The 16,995-nt window shown below is 43.6% G+C and overlaps 1 protein-coding gene across 1 annotated transcript in view; it reads right to left on the reverse strand.

Moving 5' to 3' along the window:
• Window positions 1-2,692: 2,692 nt before the first annotated feature.
• iqgap3 (IQ motif containing GTPase activating protein 3) overlaps window positions 2,693-16,995 on the reverse strand; it is a gene marked incomplete at both ends in the record, with an annotated part of 61,261 nt that continues 46,958 nt past the window's right edge. Inside the window, 11 exons of the mRNA XM_080753773.1 lie at window positions 2,693-2,806; window positions 4,157-4,265; window positions 4,741-4,848; window positions 5,592-5,752; window positions 6,679-6,891; window positions 7,421-7,508; window positions 10,802-10,952; window positions 11,141-11,243; window positions 14,547-14,912; window positions 15,528-15,612; window positions 15,945-16,085. Of these exons, the coding sequence (XP_080609899.1) occupies window positions 2,693-2,806; window positions 4,157-4,265; window positions 4,741-4,848; window positions 5,592-5,752; window positions 6,679-6,891; window positions 7,421-7,508; window positions 10,802-10,952; window positions 11,141-11,243; window positions 14,547-14,912; window positions 15,528-15,612; window positions 15,945-16,085 (1,639 nt within the window). The remainder of the gene's footprint in view (window positions 2,807-4,156; window positions 4,266-4,740; window positions 4,849-5,591; window positions 5,753-6,678; window positions 6,892-7,420; window positions 7,509-10,801; window positions 10,953-11,140; window positions 11,244-14,546; window positions 14,913-15,527; window positions 15,613-15,944; window positions 16,086-16,995) is intronic.

Here is a 16,995-nt window from a genome sequence, read left to right on the forward strand (position 1 = left end):
TAGCCTGTATTACATCACGTGCCATACGTTATGCAAGCACGACCACCGCTCACTTCACATTGGGTGTGATTTTTATTTTATTATTTTAATACAATAAAGGTTGCACGTCTTTCATGCACAATTGGGCATTTCGAGAGACTGACACCCCAGGCTACTGACCCCATGTTGCATATTAATGAATTCATTTGCAAAAATGAATAAAAGCCTGTTGTGAAAAGCCACCTACATGGTTCTTTTAAACGCCTGGGGTCCAAATCAAAACGTAGTATCTCCGCTTGAGCTGTAGAGTGATCATAATATACAAGGACACATTCAAGTATCTGACAATGTTTAGTCACCGTACCAACTTTGATGAGTCAGTAGTAGGCCATTGTGTTGTTCTATTTATTTATTTTCTATCCCTGAAAAGTTAGGCCTAATATCTTTGACAAGTATAAAAGTGATGAAATATACAGTAAGGACACAAGTATATGACAATGTATAAAGTCACCGTACCAACTTTGATGAGTCAGCATTAATGGGTTGTTCCAAAACATATTTTTCCCTTTTTTTTTATCCCTGAAAAGTTTATATTTTGGACATAACTGGTTGCTGCCGACAGCTTAGATATTGGTCTGAAGTGGTTTTGTAAAGTTAGTAATCAAAAATAATTATTGGAGTAAAGTATATTATATTTGCCTCCAAAAGTATTGGATGTATTCAAGTAAAGTATAAACAGCATGGAATTGTGGACAAAATCTTATCAAACGATAACAAAATATGTATTAAGTAAGGTTTGTGTCCGAGAGGCTCATCAAATAGTGGTGTGTGGTCTAGATCAGTGTTTCTCAAATGGGGATACGTGTACCCCTAGGGGTACGCGGAGGTAGTACAGGGGGTACTTGAGAGAACATGGAAAATGGAAACATTTATTTTACTGTTATGTTTAATGATAAAACATTGACAAATGTATGTGAACGTACTGCTCTGTATACGTAGCTTTAAACCAAATTAAGTACAAATTGTACTGTTACTGAATAGAAAACAGGCTACTTACTTTTATTTTCAACATATTGACATAAAAACTGGACTTTTGATGTCAGTATTTTCTAGTCAAAATGTTGTCGAATAGAGCAGTGTTTCTCAAACTACCAAATTTCAAGGTATCCCCTTAACTCTGACAGTGTACAAATGGAACCAAATGAACCCGTTAGGGTTCATTTGGTTCCATTTGTACACTGTCAGAGTTACAGACTTGTATGGGTCAATGGATTAAAGGGGGTACTTGGATTCAGCAATCAGGAAAAGGGGGTACTGAAGCCCAAAAGGTTTGAGAACCACTGGTCTAGATGATAATCACTCTTACAATATTCCAGCAGCTCATACACCAGGTCAGGATTTGGTGGCGCTGCCTCTACATACAGTAGATCATAACTAAACATGCACATCAACGCAACACAGCTCCTTCACTCAAACAGTGCATTTATTGGTATAAAAAGTAGGAAGGTGTTTGAAACGATTGTCAACTTTACATATATATTATTTGAAAAAAAAGGAGTACAAGTCAAGTCTGTGAGGAGTGTTGAGTTGAACAGACGCACAGTACATATAAAATACATTCAGATAGAGGACAGCACATACCACACAGATAAAAGAAAAACGGCACATTTCACACAGATAAAAGAACAAAGTATTTACAGGTTTCACCCAGGAGAGGGCAGTGTTTCACTGGTGACAAAATGAAGACCTGAGCCAGGTCTTTTAGAAAGGTTCCATTCCCAGTAACATCCAGGCTCTACTGCACCACCCAGACTGACCCTTTACCAGAGTTGATGCTTGGACTGGTCCTATTCCAGATAGAGTTAAAAGGGATATCTCACTTTCAGTCATTTTATCATCAACTCAGGATTTTGTGGGCACCCCAGACGGTTTAGTTTGCTCAAGCAACATAAAAACTAGATGATAAAATGACCCCTTTTTTTTTTTAGTGACATATCCTTTTAACGTTGAAGCGCTCTTATTCTATAACGTCATTTGTTGGAGTGGACATTATTCCATAGAGTTAATGTTAGAGTGCTCTTATTCCACATACAGTTAGTTGGAGCGGACTTAATTCCATATAGAGTTAAGGTTTGTTCATGTTGGAGTGTTCTTATGCAATATAGAGTTAATGTTGGAGTGTTCTTATTCCATATAAAGTTAATGATGGAGTGCTATTCTTTACATAAATTGATACAGTAAATAATAATAAACAATAAAATACATGATTGGGTGTATACTGTAGTGTTACATAATGTACGTGTATAGTATTGAAATATAAAGTTTATCTTTAACAACACTCCGGTGATGCTGAGACGACAGCCTATCACCTTCAAGGAACCGCTTCAGCTAGACGAAATCTGATTGGCCGCCCGGCCAAACGATACAGAACTTCGCTCTCCCAACCAGATCTTCCCCTGAGATCATCTAAAGTGAACTTGAAACCAGTATGTTGATAAACTGGACTGGCCCTGGTTCAGATTAATACACTTATTTACATAATCCCTTTAATCCAATCCTTTAAAAAACACTGAATTAGTAACTGTTCCCTGATCAGATGTTAACAAGTGTTGAGTCATTGTGACCGACCGTGTGTCAGCTTTTTATATAAAGTAAATGATTTGCCTGAAAAAGGTTTGATAAATACAAAAAAAGAAAAAAAAAATGTTTTATCTCATTTCTTGAAGAATTTCTTGTTGAGGAGGAAGATGAGAAGGTTGACGTTGATTTTGGCTTTATCGAACATCTTCATCACAGACACACCCTCGTACTGCAACTGGAGCAGCTCCTAAACACACACACACAGGTTTGTATTACTATAATTGTGAGGACATCCACATTTTAGGACGAACTGACGATCTCCAAAAGCCGTCCGACGATTTTTTGGTATGTATCGCCGCAAAACTAAGCTAACCTGACCTGGAAATGTCTAATCTTAACACAGACCCCAACCTGAATCAGTTTCTAGATTCTTTTTTGAGCGGTGCTAACCACTCCTACGTCTGGCTTTTTGTGTATGTATGAGTGCGGAACTCCGTGTATGGAGATAACTAATGTCACAGACAGAACGGCCCATACAAGGAGATATGCACGTGTCGTGTTTGATTCGAAGTGAGTGCGTTTTTGCAGTACAATCCTACTGTACTACTGGTGAAACTGACACACTATAATCCTATAGGGGTTGATGATACCACAGCGTCACACAAAAAGCATCAAGAGCACAGATATAAAAAGCTAGATACCTCATCCGCCGCTGCAGTTCATTACCACGACTGGTAAGAGGACTGGCGGAAGTGCTGAAGTGTGGAAGGCACTCTGCCACTCAAAAGTGACTACTGACCAATCACAGCGTGTCTTTTCAGCGATTTACATTCAATTAAAAGGAGCTTTATTGGCATGAGGAGACAAATGTTTACATTGTCAAAGCAAGTGTCTCTGGGAAAGAGGGAGTCCCGCATCTGATTGGCCTACGTCCCCTTCTGTGACGCAGAAAGGAAGAGTCCTTCAGAATTCAGGAAACTTGCCTTAAAAAATCAATCAATCAGGGTTCCCACACATCTTTACCAATTAATTTCCAAAACATTTCCAGAATATTTAACCCGATTTCCAGGACTATATAACAATAATTCAGCTCAATAACGAGTCGCTTACTCCTATGCGCAATGCCCAAAGACAGGTATTGTATGGCAGTGGTTCTCAACCTTTTCTGGCCGTGACCCACGAAATAATCATATTTGAACTGGGGACCCGGCACCCTGACGAGCACTAAGAGTTGAGGAATTTTGTATAACACGGTTTTATTGTGAAAATAGCCGATCTACATGCTCACAACGCCTCGCAACGCGAGGCGTTGTGAGCATGTAGATCTGCTATTTTCACAATTTCTGCCTCTAATTTTCACAATTTGGCCAATGTTTAATTTGTCATTTCAGAAGTATTAACAAAATCAATAACCAAAGACAATGCATAGCTATGTTTCCAGGACCTTCCAGGAACCTTGATCAATTCCAAAACTTTTCCAGTACTGGAATTTTTTTTTTCTAATTTCAAAATATTTCCAGGACTTTCATGACCGTGGGAACCATGATCGATATACATTTAAAAGAGTCCACCTATTGTACAGTACCTGGACACTCACCTGGTATTTGAGGGGGAACTTCTCCATGTCCACGCCAAGGAAACGCGTTTTAACCTGGAACGTTCCGCCCTCTTCTGTGGGACAGATGTCAAAGGTCACGTTCTTGAACCTGAGAGAGAGCGAGAAACGGGAGAGTTAGACACACAGACAGTGATAAATATCCCTAGAACAAACAACATAGCACAACATAAAAAAAAAACCTTGCATTACATTAAAGACAGGGTAAGTGAATTTCCTTTGTTTAAAACCAAAGGTTTTTCTTCTCTTTTTTTTTTGTTAAAAGGTTAAAGTTAAATTAAAGGTAAATAGCCGGTTTACTCAGCCGTGGCAGAGCACCAGAGTAAACACGGCAGTGGGCGTGTTAGGCAGAGGATGTGGAAGTATAAAGTTGTCAAATATGTCAGTCATTTCTTTGTATACTTAGGTTATGTTTCATATCTGCCATGTGCAACTTCAAAGGCTACAAGCCAAACAGAAATGTCATTCAACTACAAAAATACAATTCAAATGATTAATCGCAATTATTTGAGTGACAATTAATCGTCATGTAAAATGTCATGATCGTGTGTATATGTGCTGCTCACTGTGTGACAGGCAGGTCTTCTATTTCCAGCAGGACTCCTTTCTGTTGCAGTCGAGCAGCGGTGTAGGTCAGAGCAGGAGCCTTGTTCTTCCTCTTACTGGACACCTTACTGGAAAGTTTACAATTTAGGCATTTAGCAGATGCTCTTAATCCAGAGCGACTTACAATAAGCAAGGTAATACATCAATACAATAAGCAAGGTAATACATAATACATAAAATGCAATCCATTACATTATTATTATTAATACATCAACACATCAATTGCATAGAAATATCAATCTAGAAAAAAATAACATAGGTAGACCACACACACACACACACACACACACACACACACACACACACACACACACACACACACACACACACACACACACACACACACACACACACACACACACACACACACACACACACACACACACACACACACACACACACACACACACACACACACACACACACACACCATTATGATGATGAACATTTAGATTTTTCTTTTTCAAACTATTTTTTTGGGTTTTCCAAAAATAGGGACGTCAGAGATAAAGCGTTTAACCACCTGAACCAGATAGGGGTGACCGGAGTCCCTCAGGGCTCTATACTACCGGTAGTCTTTTTTAGTTTTCGCTCTACATAAATATCTTTGCAGAAAATAACAGATCTACAAGCTCACAATGCATTATGCGTATTCTCACAATACGGTTTAAGTGGTTCAGTACAATGTAGAGAAGTTTGTGGGTGTGTGGGCGTGCTTGCGTGCGTGTGTGTATGTATGCATGTGCGTGCGGTGTGTGTGTGCGTGCGTGCGTGCGGTGTGTGTGCATGCGTGTGTGCGTGGGTATAGTACCTGTTGGTCAGGCTGTCCAGACAGGTGTTGATGTACTGGTTGTAGTAGTCAGCCTGCTGGTTGTACAGGGAGCTTTTATTCTGAAGGCTGACCAGAGTCTGTCGGAGTTTGATTAGCTCTGCCTGGCGCCGCTGACGATACAGCCTCTGATAACGAATGTCCTGGAGAGGAGAGGAGAGGAGAGGAGAGGAGAGGAGAGGAGAGGAGAGGAGAGGAGAGGAGAGGAGAGGTGGGGAGAGGAGAGGAGAGGAGGGGAGAGGAGAGGAGAGGTGGGGAGAGGAGAGGAGAGGAGAGGAGAGGAGAGGAGAGGAGAGGAGAGGAGAGGTGGGGAGAGGAGAGGAGAGGAGGGGAGAGGAGAGGAGAGGTGGGGAGAGGAGAGGTGAGGAGAGGAGAGGAGAGGAGAGGAGAGGAGAGGAGAGGAGAGGAGAGGAGAGGAGAGGAGAGGGTATTCAAATACCCAATATACTGGCATTTATATAAAAAAAGGTCAAATATACATACATTTTGGGTGTTCTTATTACAGAAAAGTTGGAGAACTAACTCCTGGCCTGCATACCAAACTGGGGGGTCCTGGAAACCAAACAGTTTGAGGACCACTGATGTAGGTCAGCGGTTCTCAACCTGTTTGTCGGATTCCCAGGGGGATCCCCAAATTATTTTGAGGGTTCCCCAGATGTTTAGCTAATTGTTAACGTTGTTTTATCACTCAACAGTAAACAGACCAACATACAGTATAAGGGTATCAGCACATTTCTTAAGTGTCAATTTAAGGACGTTAAAGACCTTTTTAGTACCTCTGATCAAACATTAGCCAAACTGTCAAATATTAGAGGCAGAAATAGTGAAAATAGCTATTTTCACAATGGAACAGATCGAGTCAAACTAATGTAATGCCAACTCCTACAATTCCAAGTGCTTATAAGGGTGGGGTCATCCCCAGTTAGAATATGAATATTTTGGCGGTCGTGGCCTGAAAAGGTTGAGAACCACTGCTGTAGAGAAGTGAGTGAGTGTGTGTGTGTGTGTGTGTGTGTGTGTGTGTGTGTGTGTGTGTGTGTGTGTGTGTGTGTGTGTGTGTGTGTGTTACCTTGGCGATGAGCTGCAGTATCTGCGTGTGGGAGTTTGGGGGGGTGAGGACCCCCAGGATCTCCAGACGACGCAGACTCCTCTGGATCTTCCTCTTCTTCTCCTCCAGGCTCAGGTTGCCGTCGGCGACCAGAGACTGGTTGCGCTTCATCTTGTCGGGCGTCTGGGCGTCTCTCTGGGCGCGGCGCTGCATCAGCAGACCGTGGTGCACTTCCTGGTTAGACAAATAGATAGAGAAACGGTTGCACTCTAAAACTCAAGGCTTACTAAGGCTGAAGAGTCCAGATTAAAACCCATTAAGATTTTGCCTTTTAAATCAGTAGTTCTCTCACACTTTCACGTTTGTATCAAAAATGTTAAAATAAATTGCAGGTGTACAAGCGTGTGCCGTGCTGTGAGCTTGTATGAGTGCTTGTATGTTGGCAACAACATATACTGTAGGTGCTTAAAATGTGATCCATCTCGGGATATGATGTCAGGGTAAACAATGCGTTTACACCTGGCTGACTTTGACTGAGATACAATCACAGAATGTGAGCCAGCCCACCACCACCAGATCAGTGGTGGGCCTTTTCACTGTGATCCAATCCTACGCACTAACATGTGTTCTTCCTTATCTAGATCACATTTTAATGCTGGGTGCAGATGGGGTCGGTGTGTATCAGCATCACACAGTGTGTGTATGTGTGTGTGTGTGTGTGCGTGTGTGTGTGTGTGTGTGTGTGTGTGCGTGCAAAGTGTACCTGGTTGTGCGACGTAGATGACCTCAGTACCTCAGAGAGAGAGTCTCCTGGCTGCGTCCTTATCACATCAATGATCAACTGCTTGGTGCTGAGACACACACACACACACACACACACACACACGCACACACACACAAAAGTGTTAATACCACGACCTTCGTTTGCCAACGGGTCTGAGCTGCGTGTATCTATTCTGCATCTGGCTTAAGGCAAGACCCAAATTCAGATTGAACATTTTTAACTCAAATATTTGCTTCTGGGGGTCCCAGGCAGAGCATGTGAGCGGAGCGGAGCGCGGCTTTTTTTTAGTTGAGCGTGAGCGAGCAAGTTTTCAAATGGGTCTGAGCGGCTTTGGAGTGAGGATTTTCCTCCGCTCCTTGGAGCGCCGACCCTCCTCCGCTCCTAGCCGATCCTGTTGGGGCCGTGCGCCACATGTTTCGCATGCAGACAGTGCAGAGTGCACCCGGGTGGGCAGACAGAGAATTCCCTTTATCAAGATTTCACTCAGGTCAAATGTATCTATAATATCATCCACACAAGTAGGCTTTGTTTATAATAAATAGCCTACCTTGTGTCAGTTAAGTTATATATCACCACCAGCCAGTCAAAGGATACGATTTGAAATGCAAGTGAGACTGATTTGGCTGAATGAAAAACACACACCACGAGTCGCCTCCCTCTCTCAAATATGGTGATTAATCAATAACCAACAGGATTTAATATTGCCCGTTTTATCAAAAAATACAATGCCTTAGATGACGTCTTTTGTAACATTGAAAAATCTAGACAGCTCTCCATCAAGCCGAGGCTCACGTTACCGCAGGCATTTGTTTTGGGAACACTTGTGGCAAAGGAGAAAGTGTTTCGGACATGGTAGCAGAATTCTTTTTTTATTTTGGCTGCCGACTCTGATTGACGACCCTGAGCGGAGTGAGCGCAGAGCAAGAGATGCGCAAATCAAGGTGAGCGACGGAGCGGCACGGCGGGCGACCAGAGCGACTAGCGAGCGAGACAACAGCCCTCTGGAGCACGGAGCGGCTTTTGTCCCCGCTCCACTCCGCTCATGTGCTCTGGTCCCTGGAACAAAATATTTAGAGATGGGGGTCCGGTGCCAAATTCATTTCATTTTGGGGGTCCTTGACATGACAAAGTTTGAGAACCATAGGCTGATTCTACGAATGTCTTCTAAATAAAACAGTTTTCTGAAAATGATGACAGAAGCAGGAGATAGATCCCTGCCCTATGGGCCTCACGGATTGTCAAGGCTTACTTTACTTACTTATCCCCCCAAGCCCCTGGTCTATGTGTTAAAGTGTCCCTGAGCAAGACACTTAATTAATGTCACTTGTCCACATACTGTAGGCATTCGGACGGGTTAAATGCAGAGGACAATTTTAAGTATGGGCAAATGGAGTGGGGACGTCATTAATATTTTCTCCATAAATTCCTGCTGTAGCATTAAGTTATTGTTGCGACCGTAGGTCGCATTTACTATCAAAACCTCCACCGGCTGTCCGTGCGTCAGTCCGTCAGTCACACGTCACATAGGGCTGCACGGTTAATCGTTTTCAAACCGAAATCGCGATGTGAAATCTCGCGATTAGCGAATCGCAATGGCTGCGGTTTTGGCGATTTTCAGCGAAGTTGACTTCCCAAGCATTATGCAGACGTTTTAATTTTAGAAATTCGTTCATAATTGACTAAGCAATGATCAAATCAATCTGTGGTGACTTTCTTTGCTTCTTAAATATCCGCGCATCGCAGCACCGAGGATTAGCATTACGGGTTGCTCCAATCTCCTCAGAGGAGAGGAGCCAAGCCAAGGCTTGACACTGTCTGTCTGTCTAACAGCACGTAAAAGTGTATGATCCCTTCCAACGGAGTACTCCATGGCTACAGGTAGTGAATGTTCTGGTAATCATTATAAATATAACATCCTTAAATCCTTTTGCATAGATTATGCTCCCGTTTGTTGTAAGCTGAAAGTGAAAGTAATTTCTGTGCGACGGTGGCTGCCCCTCCTCCTCCAGTGAAACTTATGGTGTGTGTCTTATGGTGCATTTTTTTGCCTTGATGAATCTTAAGCAAGGCAGCAACATACGGTACTTTCTTCCTTGACAATAATGACAGGCAGACAATACCATTACTGAGATTTTTCTGAATATAACAACGTTTTATATTGCTAAAGCAAAATAAAAGGGAATCTTTTGGAAATATAACTGAACTGAATCAAACCATTTACATGATTGCCAATTAGCCTAGTTAGTAATAATCAATCTATTTTTTTTATATATTACACAATAAATATTCAACGGAAGCTTGACTTAAGGTAGTGAAGTGATTTTCCTTTGGTTAAAATAATTTATTATATCATCCTTTAAACAAAAAAAAAATATCACTTATCCTACCTTGAAATAAATATATAAGTACAGGGGTTAAGGTTCTCCGTCCTGGGGACGGATTTCCGTTCTGAGGAGTCCCTAGGGGCCATTTATGAGATCAAGGCAGATTTGCTAAAAAAATAAAAAATAAATGGGAGTGGGGGGGGGGGGGGGGGGGGGGGGGGGTGTAGCCATGGCCGTGATGTTAATAACATGACCGAAATCGTCAAAATGCAGCATAATACTTGCTAGTCAAGTCAAAATAAATTTCCGTCTTAGGATTTTTTTTTTTTTTTTGCTTTTTGCTTTAGCCCCTGTAAATATCGCGAATAAAATCGCAATCGCAATATTAGTCAGAAAAATCGCAATTAGATTTTTTTCCCAAAATCGTGCAGCCCTACGTCACACTTTTGCCCTGCTCATATCTCCACAACCGTTGACCCCATCCACGCCAAATCTTGCACACACACTCCTGACCTGCCAAACTACTACCTCCAAGGACCCCCGCAGCTCCAGGGACCCCCAGGTCCCTGGGGGACCCCCAGGTCTAATTTTGCCCTGCTCCTATCTGCACAACTGTTGCCCCCATCCATGCGACATTTTGCACAAACACTCCTTACCTGTCAAACTACAACCTCCAAGGACCCCCGGAGCTCCAGGGACCCCCAGGACCCTGGGGGACCCCCAGTTGTAAAAAATGACCAAATGTGCAAAAATGACCAAATGACCACCCCAACGGGGCTGCTCACGGGGAATTCCTGGGGACCACCCACTCCTGGTGCTCCAGAACGGATGCAAAAGTGGTGGCGCCCCCAGTGGAGGACCCCCTCCACTGCAGCTCACGAAAATCACTACACAGCATGTCTACACTCATGTCATCAACATGGATCAGGAAGATTTAGGAAAAACACATTTTTGCCCTATTTGTGGAGATAAGCGACCTACGGTCGCTTATCTCCCGATTAGGGAGTCTTACTGGTGTATTATTGTAGTGTTGTACCTGAGCAGCACTCCTCTGGCGTCAGGCTCAGCAGAGTCAGCAAAGATGTCAAACTTGCTGGTGAGAGTCAGAGAAACCTCCATCTTACTGGTGTGGTTCATGCTGGACTCAGACCAGGTCTCCGATGATCCGCTGCCGCCCGTCGGCTCGCCTGCACGGGACAAACCGTTCAGAGCCATCATTAACATCCAGTCAATCTGAGATTATTTACACAATTCTGCCTGGCCAAACATTTGGTTATTCTTTATATATTTTTCCACCAAATCCAATACAAAAGGAAAGAAAGGATCATGAAATTAGCAGAAATGACTGAAAAGAGGAAAACGCTGTGTTCCTCACCGCCCAGTTCCTGCAGCGTGGGGACCTTCCCCAGGTCTCTCAGTAGAACAGACAGAGGCTCGTTAGGGTCGGAGCACAGAGCGTCCTTATGATCCAACAGAAGCTACACACACACACACACACACACACACACACACACACACACACACACACACACACACAAGATTGATTATTATTTATTTATTTAGGAGTCTCATCTCAGTCTAATTCTATCATTATTATATAGAAGTAAGAAGTTACTAATACTGTGCTTGTATGGATGCCTGGTCAAGGATCCAAACCCCTAGTTTCCACTGCGGCGATTTTTTTTGTTTTTAACTCTTACTGTGCCAATCCCGAACTAGTTCGGCTTTATTTGGACCTTATCAGGGTGCCGATCCCGAACTAGTTCGGCTTTGCTTGGTAATGCTTGGTAGCCAATAGCTGACTTCAAGCTAACTTCATCCTGTCCCTGTTCATGACACAAAGGAAAGTGTTCAGGCGCGTCATGGCTGCGCACGGCTTGTGCATATACAACGCTTGTCTACCAGTAAGACTCCCTAATCGGGAGATAAGCGACCGTCAGGTCGCAGCGTGATTTTAGGGCAAAATGTGTAGGAGCAGTGTCCAAAAATGTGGTTGAAAAAAATCGGCCTGATGGTGGCGCTGAGTGTAGACATAGTGTGTACCGATTTGTGTGATTTTAGGCAAAATCTGTAGGAGCAGTGTCCAAAAATGTGTTTGAAAAAATCGGCCTGAAGGTGGCGCTATATGGGAGTGGGACAGATCCATGTTGATGACATGAGTGTAGACATACTGTGTAGCGATTTGCGTGATTTTAGGGCAAACATTGTAGGAGCAGTGTCCAAAAATGTGTTTTAAAAAATCGGCCTGAAGGTGGCGCTATATGGGACAGATCCATGTTGATGACATGAGTGTAGACATACTGTGTACCGATTTGAGTGATTTTAGGGCAAAAATTGTAGGAGCAGTGTCCAAAAATGTGTTTTGCAAGAATCCGCCACATGGTGGCGCTAGAAGAGGGCCATGTGAGAAATGAGGGGTGGGGTATCCGCGCCGCCGAGGCGGACGAATAGGTACCGGCCCCGGCTCTCCCGGTCGCTCCTAGCCCGAGTTACGGCATTTTATGTGCGCTGCAGTGGCAGGGGGTCCTCCACTGGGGGCGCCAGCACTTTTGCATCCGTTCTGGAGCACCAGGAGTCGGTGGTCCCCGGGAATTCCCCGTGAGCAGCCCCGTTGGGGTGGTCATTTGGTCATTTTTGCACATTTGGTCATTTTTTACATCTGGGGGTCCCCCAGGGACTCCGGGGGTCCTTGGAGGTTGTAGTTTGGCAGGCAAGGAGTGTGTGTGCAAAATCTGGCATGGATCGGGGCAACGGTTGCGGAGATATGAGCAGGGCAAAAGTGTGACATGTGACGTGTGACAGACAGACTGACTGACGGACTCAGTTTGTGGAGGTTTTGATAGTAACTGCGACTTGACGGTCGCAATGAGAGATTCTATGGCCATTGGGCGCCCTCTAGTGGTGAAAAGGTGGCACTGAATGTGTTAACTCCATATTATTGCGACCGTAGGGAGTGCAGTTAGTATCAAAACCTCCGCCTCATGTCAGTCAGTCACGCCTCATGTCACACTCCATATATGGCCTTCCTTCTCCCTTTTATGCCCATATATGGAGATCCCTGATGTCATAAATATTAAGCCTGTCATGCTCACGCTCCATATATGGCCGTCCTTGTCCCTTTTATGCCCAATATGGAGACCGACCCGGACACTGCTCCTACAGATGTTGCCCTAAAATCACGCAAAGCGGTACACAGTATGTCCAGAGTCATGTCATCAACATGGATCTGTCCCATTTAGCACCACCATCAGGCCAATTTTTTCAAACCCATTTATGTGACCTGACGGTCGCTTATCTCCCAATTAGGGAGTCTTACTGGTCAATATTAAGCCCATATCTGGAAATGCCCATATATTGACACATTCTTTCAGTCGAATGTGAGGGTTTAGCAGAAGTTCACTTCAAGTTGAGACGTTTGGATAAGGCTACCGACTTCTACAAACAGGCACTGACCGCCCACGCACACTGCAAGGTGACAACTACTGGAATTCTAATCAGCCCTCTCTGTCTGTCTGTCTCTCAAGACATCTTTATGCATAACATCTGAACTAGTTAGCAGGTGAACTAGTTACCTGGGCGGGGTTGCACCAGCTGTTACTAAGTTATAACGTAGCCTAGTTGTAACGTAAATGGCTTCTAAGTCAAGACTTACGCATTACTAAAATGTCAGGTGTTGCACCACACAAATTAGTTCTTACGTATCTCTAAGTAACAACTAAATATTTACACCACCCTCTGGGCAGCACTAAGTCTTTACTAAGTAACCTATCTCTATGGGAGAGTAGAGCAACTTCACTACTAACGTGGCAGACAGCATTATATCGGCTATTTAATCAATTCAACAATGAAACGACCCATCTGTTTAAAACATACATTAAGCCCTATATATATTTCGGCCATTTGAAAATAGCCGATCTACAAGCTCACGATGTGTCTGCTATTAATAGAGTATTTCTATATTGCAGGATTGATACTTTTTTAATTCATTTGAGTACTTTTCAACCACTGCATACAGCACAACAGCAAATTGAATGGTGCGCTCTCTTCCCCTGTGTCTCCAAATATGCGTTGCTCTGCGTTACTTCACAACGGGGGATACAATCCGTTTGCAGGGCAGTGCGCGGCGCAGGGATGCGCTCGCCCTGTGCGCGCATATCAGTGACTTGTGTAGCTACTGTACTGCACATGCCAGTGGAGAGACGGAGGTCTCTGTTGACAAAAGACGATACAGCTTTATTTCCTTACTAGAAACAGTTCGCTTTCATTGGATTCGGGAGCTATGACGTCATTTTATGCGACTATACATTACTTTAGGAACAGTCTACGCATTACTAGTTACGTTATGCCTTAAGCAGTCGTGGTGCAACACCTGTTAGTAACTCACTTAGTTACAAACTAACTAGTAGTTACTAAGCCTCTAGTAAGGACTTTACTCCCTAACTTAGGGCAGAACTTACGTTCTAGTGGTGCAACTGGCCCCTGGTGAATAGCTAATATAATACTAGAGATACTGTTCCTCCGAGACAGTGTGGGCTCGCTCGTGACTATATTCTACATGCGTGCTAACTGTCATGTGAAGCTCAACCAATACTCCAGCTAAAACCACTCCCAGATTTGCCACACCTCAATTGCCACCTCATTGGCTAAGGGCCCTGCCTTTGTACTGTCTGCGACGGAACTCACACGACGGAACTCTATAAATAATGAAGATAACATAGTGTTCTCGCCTTTCAGGCGAGCCCACAATGACATCTAAACTAGTTAGCAGGTGAACTAGTTACCTGGTGAGTGTCGACGATCTCGCTGACAGACACATAGATGACTGGCTTATTGAGGATCACCAGCTCAGAGTACTCGTCCATGCTGAAGCGCTCCTCTGGCTCCGGGACGTCGCACACCGCGCGCAGGAACCTCCTGAACTTCTGGTGGTTGTGGGTAATGTAGTCGTTCAGGGACAGCAGGTGGGCGGAGTCTCCCTGGAAGTGCTTGTGGGCGGCGGCCTGCTGGAGGAGGCGGGCCACGGAGCCCAGGATCCGCCGTTGCTCGGGCAACAGGACGGAGCCGGCGGCGCGGTCCACCACGTCGAAGCCCTCTGGAGCCACGATGGCAGGGTTCATGTAGCGGTAGTAGATCAGGTTACCTACAATCTGGACAATCATATTAAGACAGTATTACCTTGTAGAGTTGCTATGATGTTATTTAACGTGTAGATGTGTAACGCCCGGGATTCGAACCCGGATTTCCCACGTGAAAGTTCAATATCTTAAACATTGATCTAAAGGCATATCCCTATGGACCGAGGGAGATACTAGACTTTTGAGTATTCCTTCATTTACTTAGTAGAGTAACTCTTACTTTATTTACCTAGTAGATTTACCGTAGTTACAGTTTATTTAACTCGTAGAGTTAGTATTAATTTAAGTTAGTGTTCATTTAACTTAGTGTTCAGTTAACAGTATAACACTGTCTATTTCATCTATATTTTCTGTTCTTTGTTGTATAACTGTGATATGGATCTCCCTGGGTCTGAAATAAAGATTGAATTGAAACTTTAATTGAAATACAGTTATTAATGTACCTTGCAGTTAGTATTATTTCATTTACCTCATAGATTAAGTATTACTTAATTTACCTTAGATTTAGTATTAAGTAACTAGTAGAGTTAAGTTATTAACTTATTTACCTTGAAGAGCTGGTTATTTAACTTGTAGACAGACTTAGTTCATTGAACTTGTAGTTAGACAGAGTTTTGGTTGATATACCTTGTACAGTTCTTCCTCAGGGGCCTTTGGGAACTTCTCCTGCAGAGCGTCTCTGAGCACCTTGGCAGTGTAGCGCATCCCATATCTAACACACACAAAAACACAAACACACACAAAGAACCTGGGTCAGGACCCCCTTGTGGGTTGCGGACACATTTGTATGAATCGGCAGTAAATATTTCCAAAATATCCCCCTGGAAACAGCATTGTGAGCTTGTAGATCTGTTATTTTCACTAGTTTGGGTCTCGAGGGTCATCGACTAATCCAATACAAAACATAGTTAGTTGTACTAGATGTAGATAATTACATTTTAAACAGATATACAAACTTGACATACAGTAGTGCATTCATTTAAAGAGCCAACCTAAATGGCTGTAGTTTTCTAGTTGTTTGTAGGTTGCTAGTTTGAATCTTACGGTAGATTCTGGAGGTTGGACGTGATAGCGTTGAGGACGCGATCCGTCAGGTTCTTGAGGGTCACCATGGCGATGTCCAAGCGACGACGGACCTCTGGGTGAGAGATGGCCTCTTCTGGAGACACCTCGTATGGTAGAGAGCTGGGCCAAGAACACCACAGCAGGTTAGAACAATACAATGATTTAACCTCGTATGGTAGAGAGCTGGGCCAAGAAGACCACAGCAGGTTAGAACAATACAATGATTTAACCTCGTATGGTAGAGAGCTGGGCCCAGGAACACCACAGCAGGTTAGAACAATACAATGATTTAACCTCGTATGGTAGAGAGCTGGGCCAAGAAGACCACAGCAGGTTAGAACAATACAATGATTTAACCTCGTATGGTAGAGAGCTGGGCCAAGAAGACCACAGCAGGTTAGAACAATACAATGATTTAACCTCGTATGGTAGAGAGCTGGGCCAAGAAGACCACAGCAGGTTAGAACAATACAATGATTTAACCTCGTATGGTAGAGAGCTGGCCCAGGAACACCACAGCAGGTTAGAACAATACAATGATTTAACCTCGTATGGTAGAGAGCTGGGCCAAGAAGACCACAGCAGGTTAGAACAATACAATGATTTAACCTCGTATGGTAGAGAGCTGGCCCAGGAACACCACAGCAGGTTAGAACAATACAATGATTTAACCTTGTATGGTAGAGAGCTGGGCCAAGAAGACCACAGCAGGTTAGAACAATACAATGATTTAACCTCGTATGGTAGAGAGCTGGGCCAAGAAGACCACAGCAGGTTAGAACAATACAATGATTTAACCTCGTATGGTAGAGAGCTGGGCCAAGAAGACCACAGCAGGTTAGAACAATACAATGATTTAACCTCGTATGGTAGAGAGCTGGGCCCAGGAACACCACAGCAGGTTAGGGATTAGTCAGGGAATTTTAATAAAACCCTGGGAATAAATTCCTTACCAAACAATGTCTTCACCAATGTGTTCGTAAAGGCGTCTAGTAACATATCTAACAAAGATTGAAATTCAACATCCCTA

Source organism: Nannobrachium achirus, assembly GCF_963921795.1.
Source record: "Nannobrachium achirus genome assembly, chromosome: 2".
NCBI lineage: Eukaryota > Metazoa > Chordata > Actinopteri > Myctophiformes > Myctophidae > Nannobrachium > Nannobrachium achirus.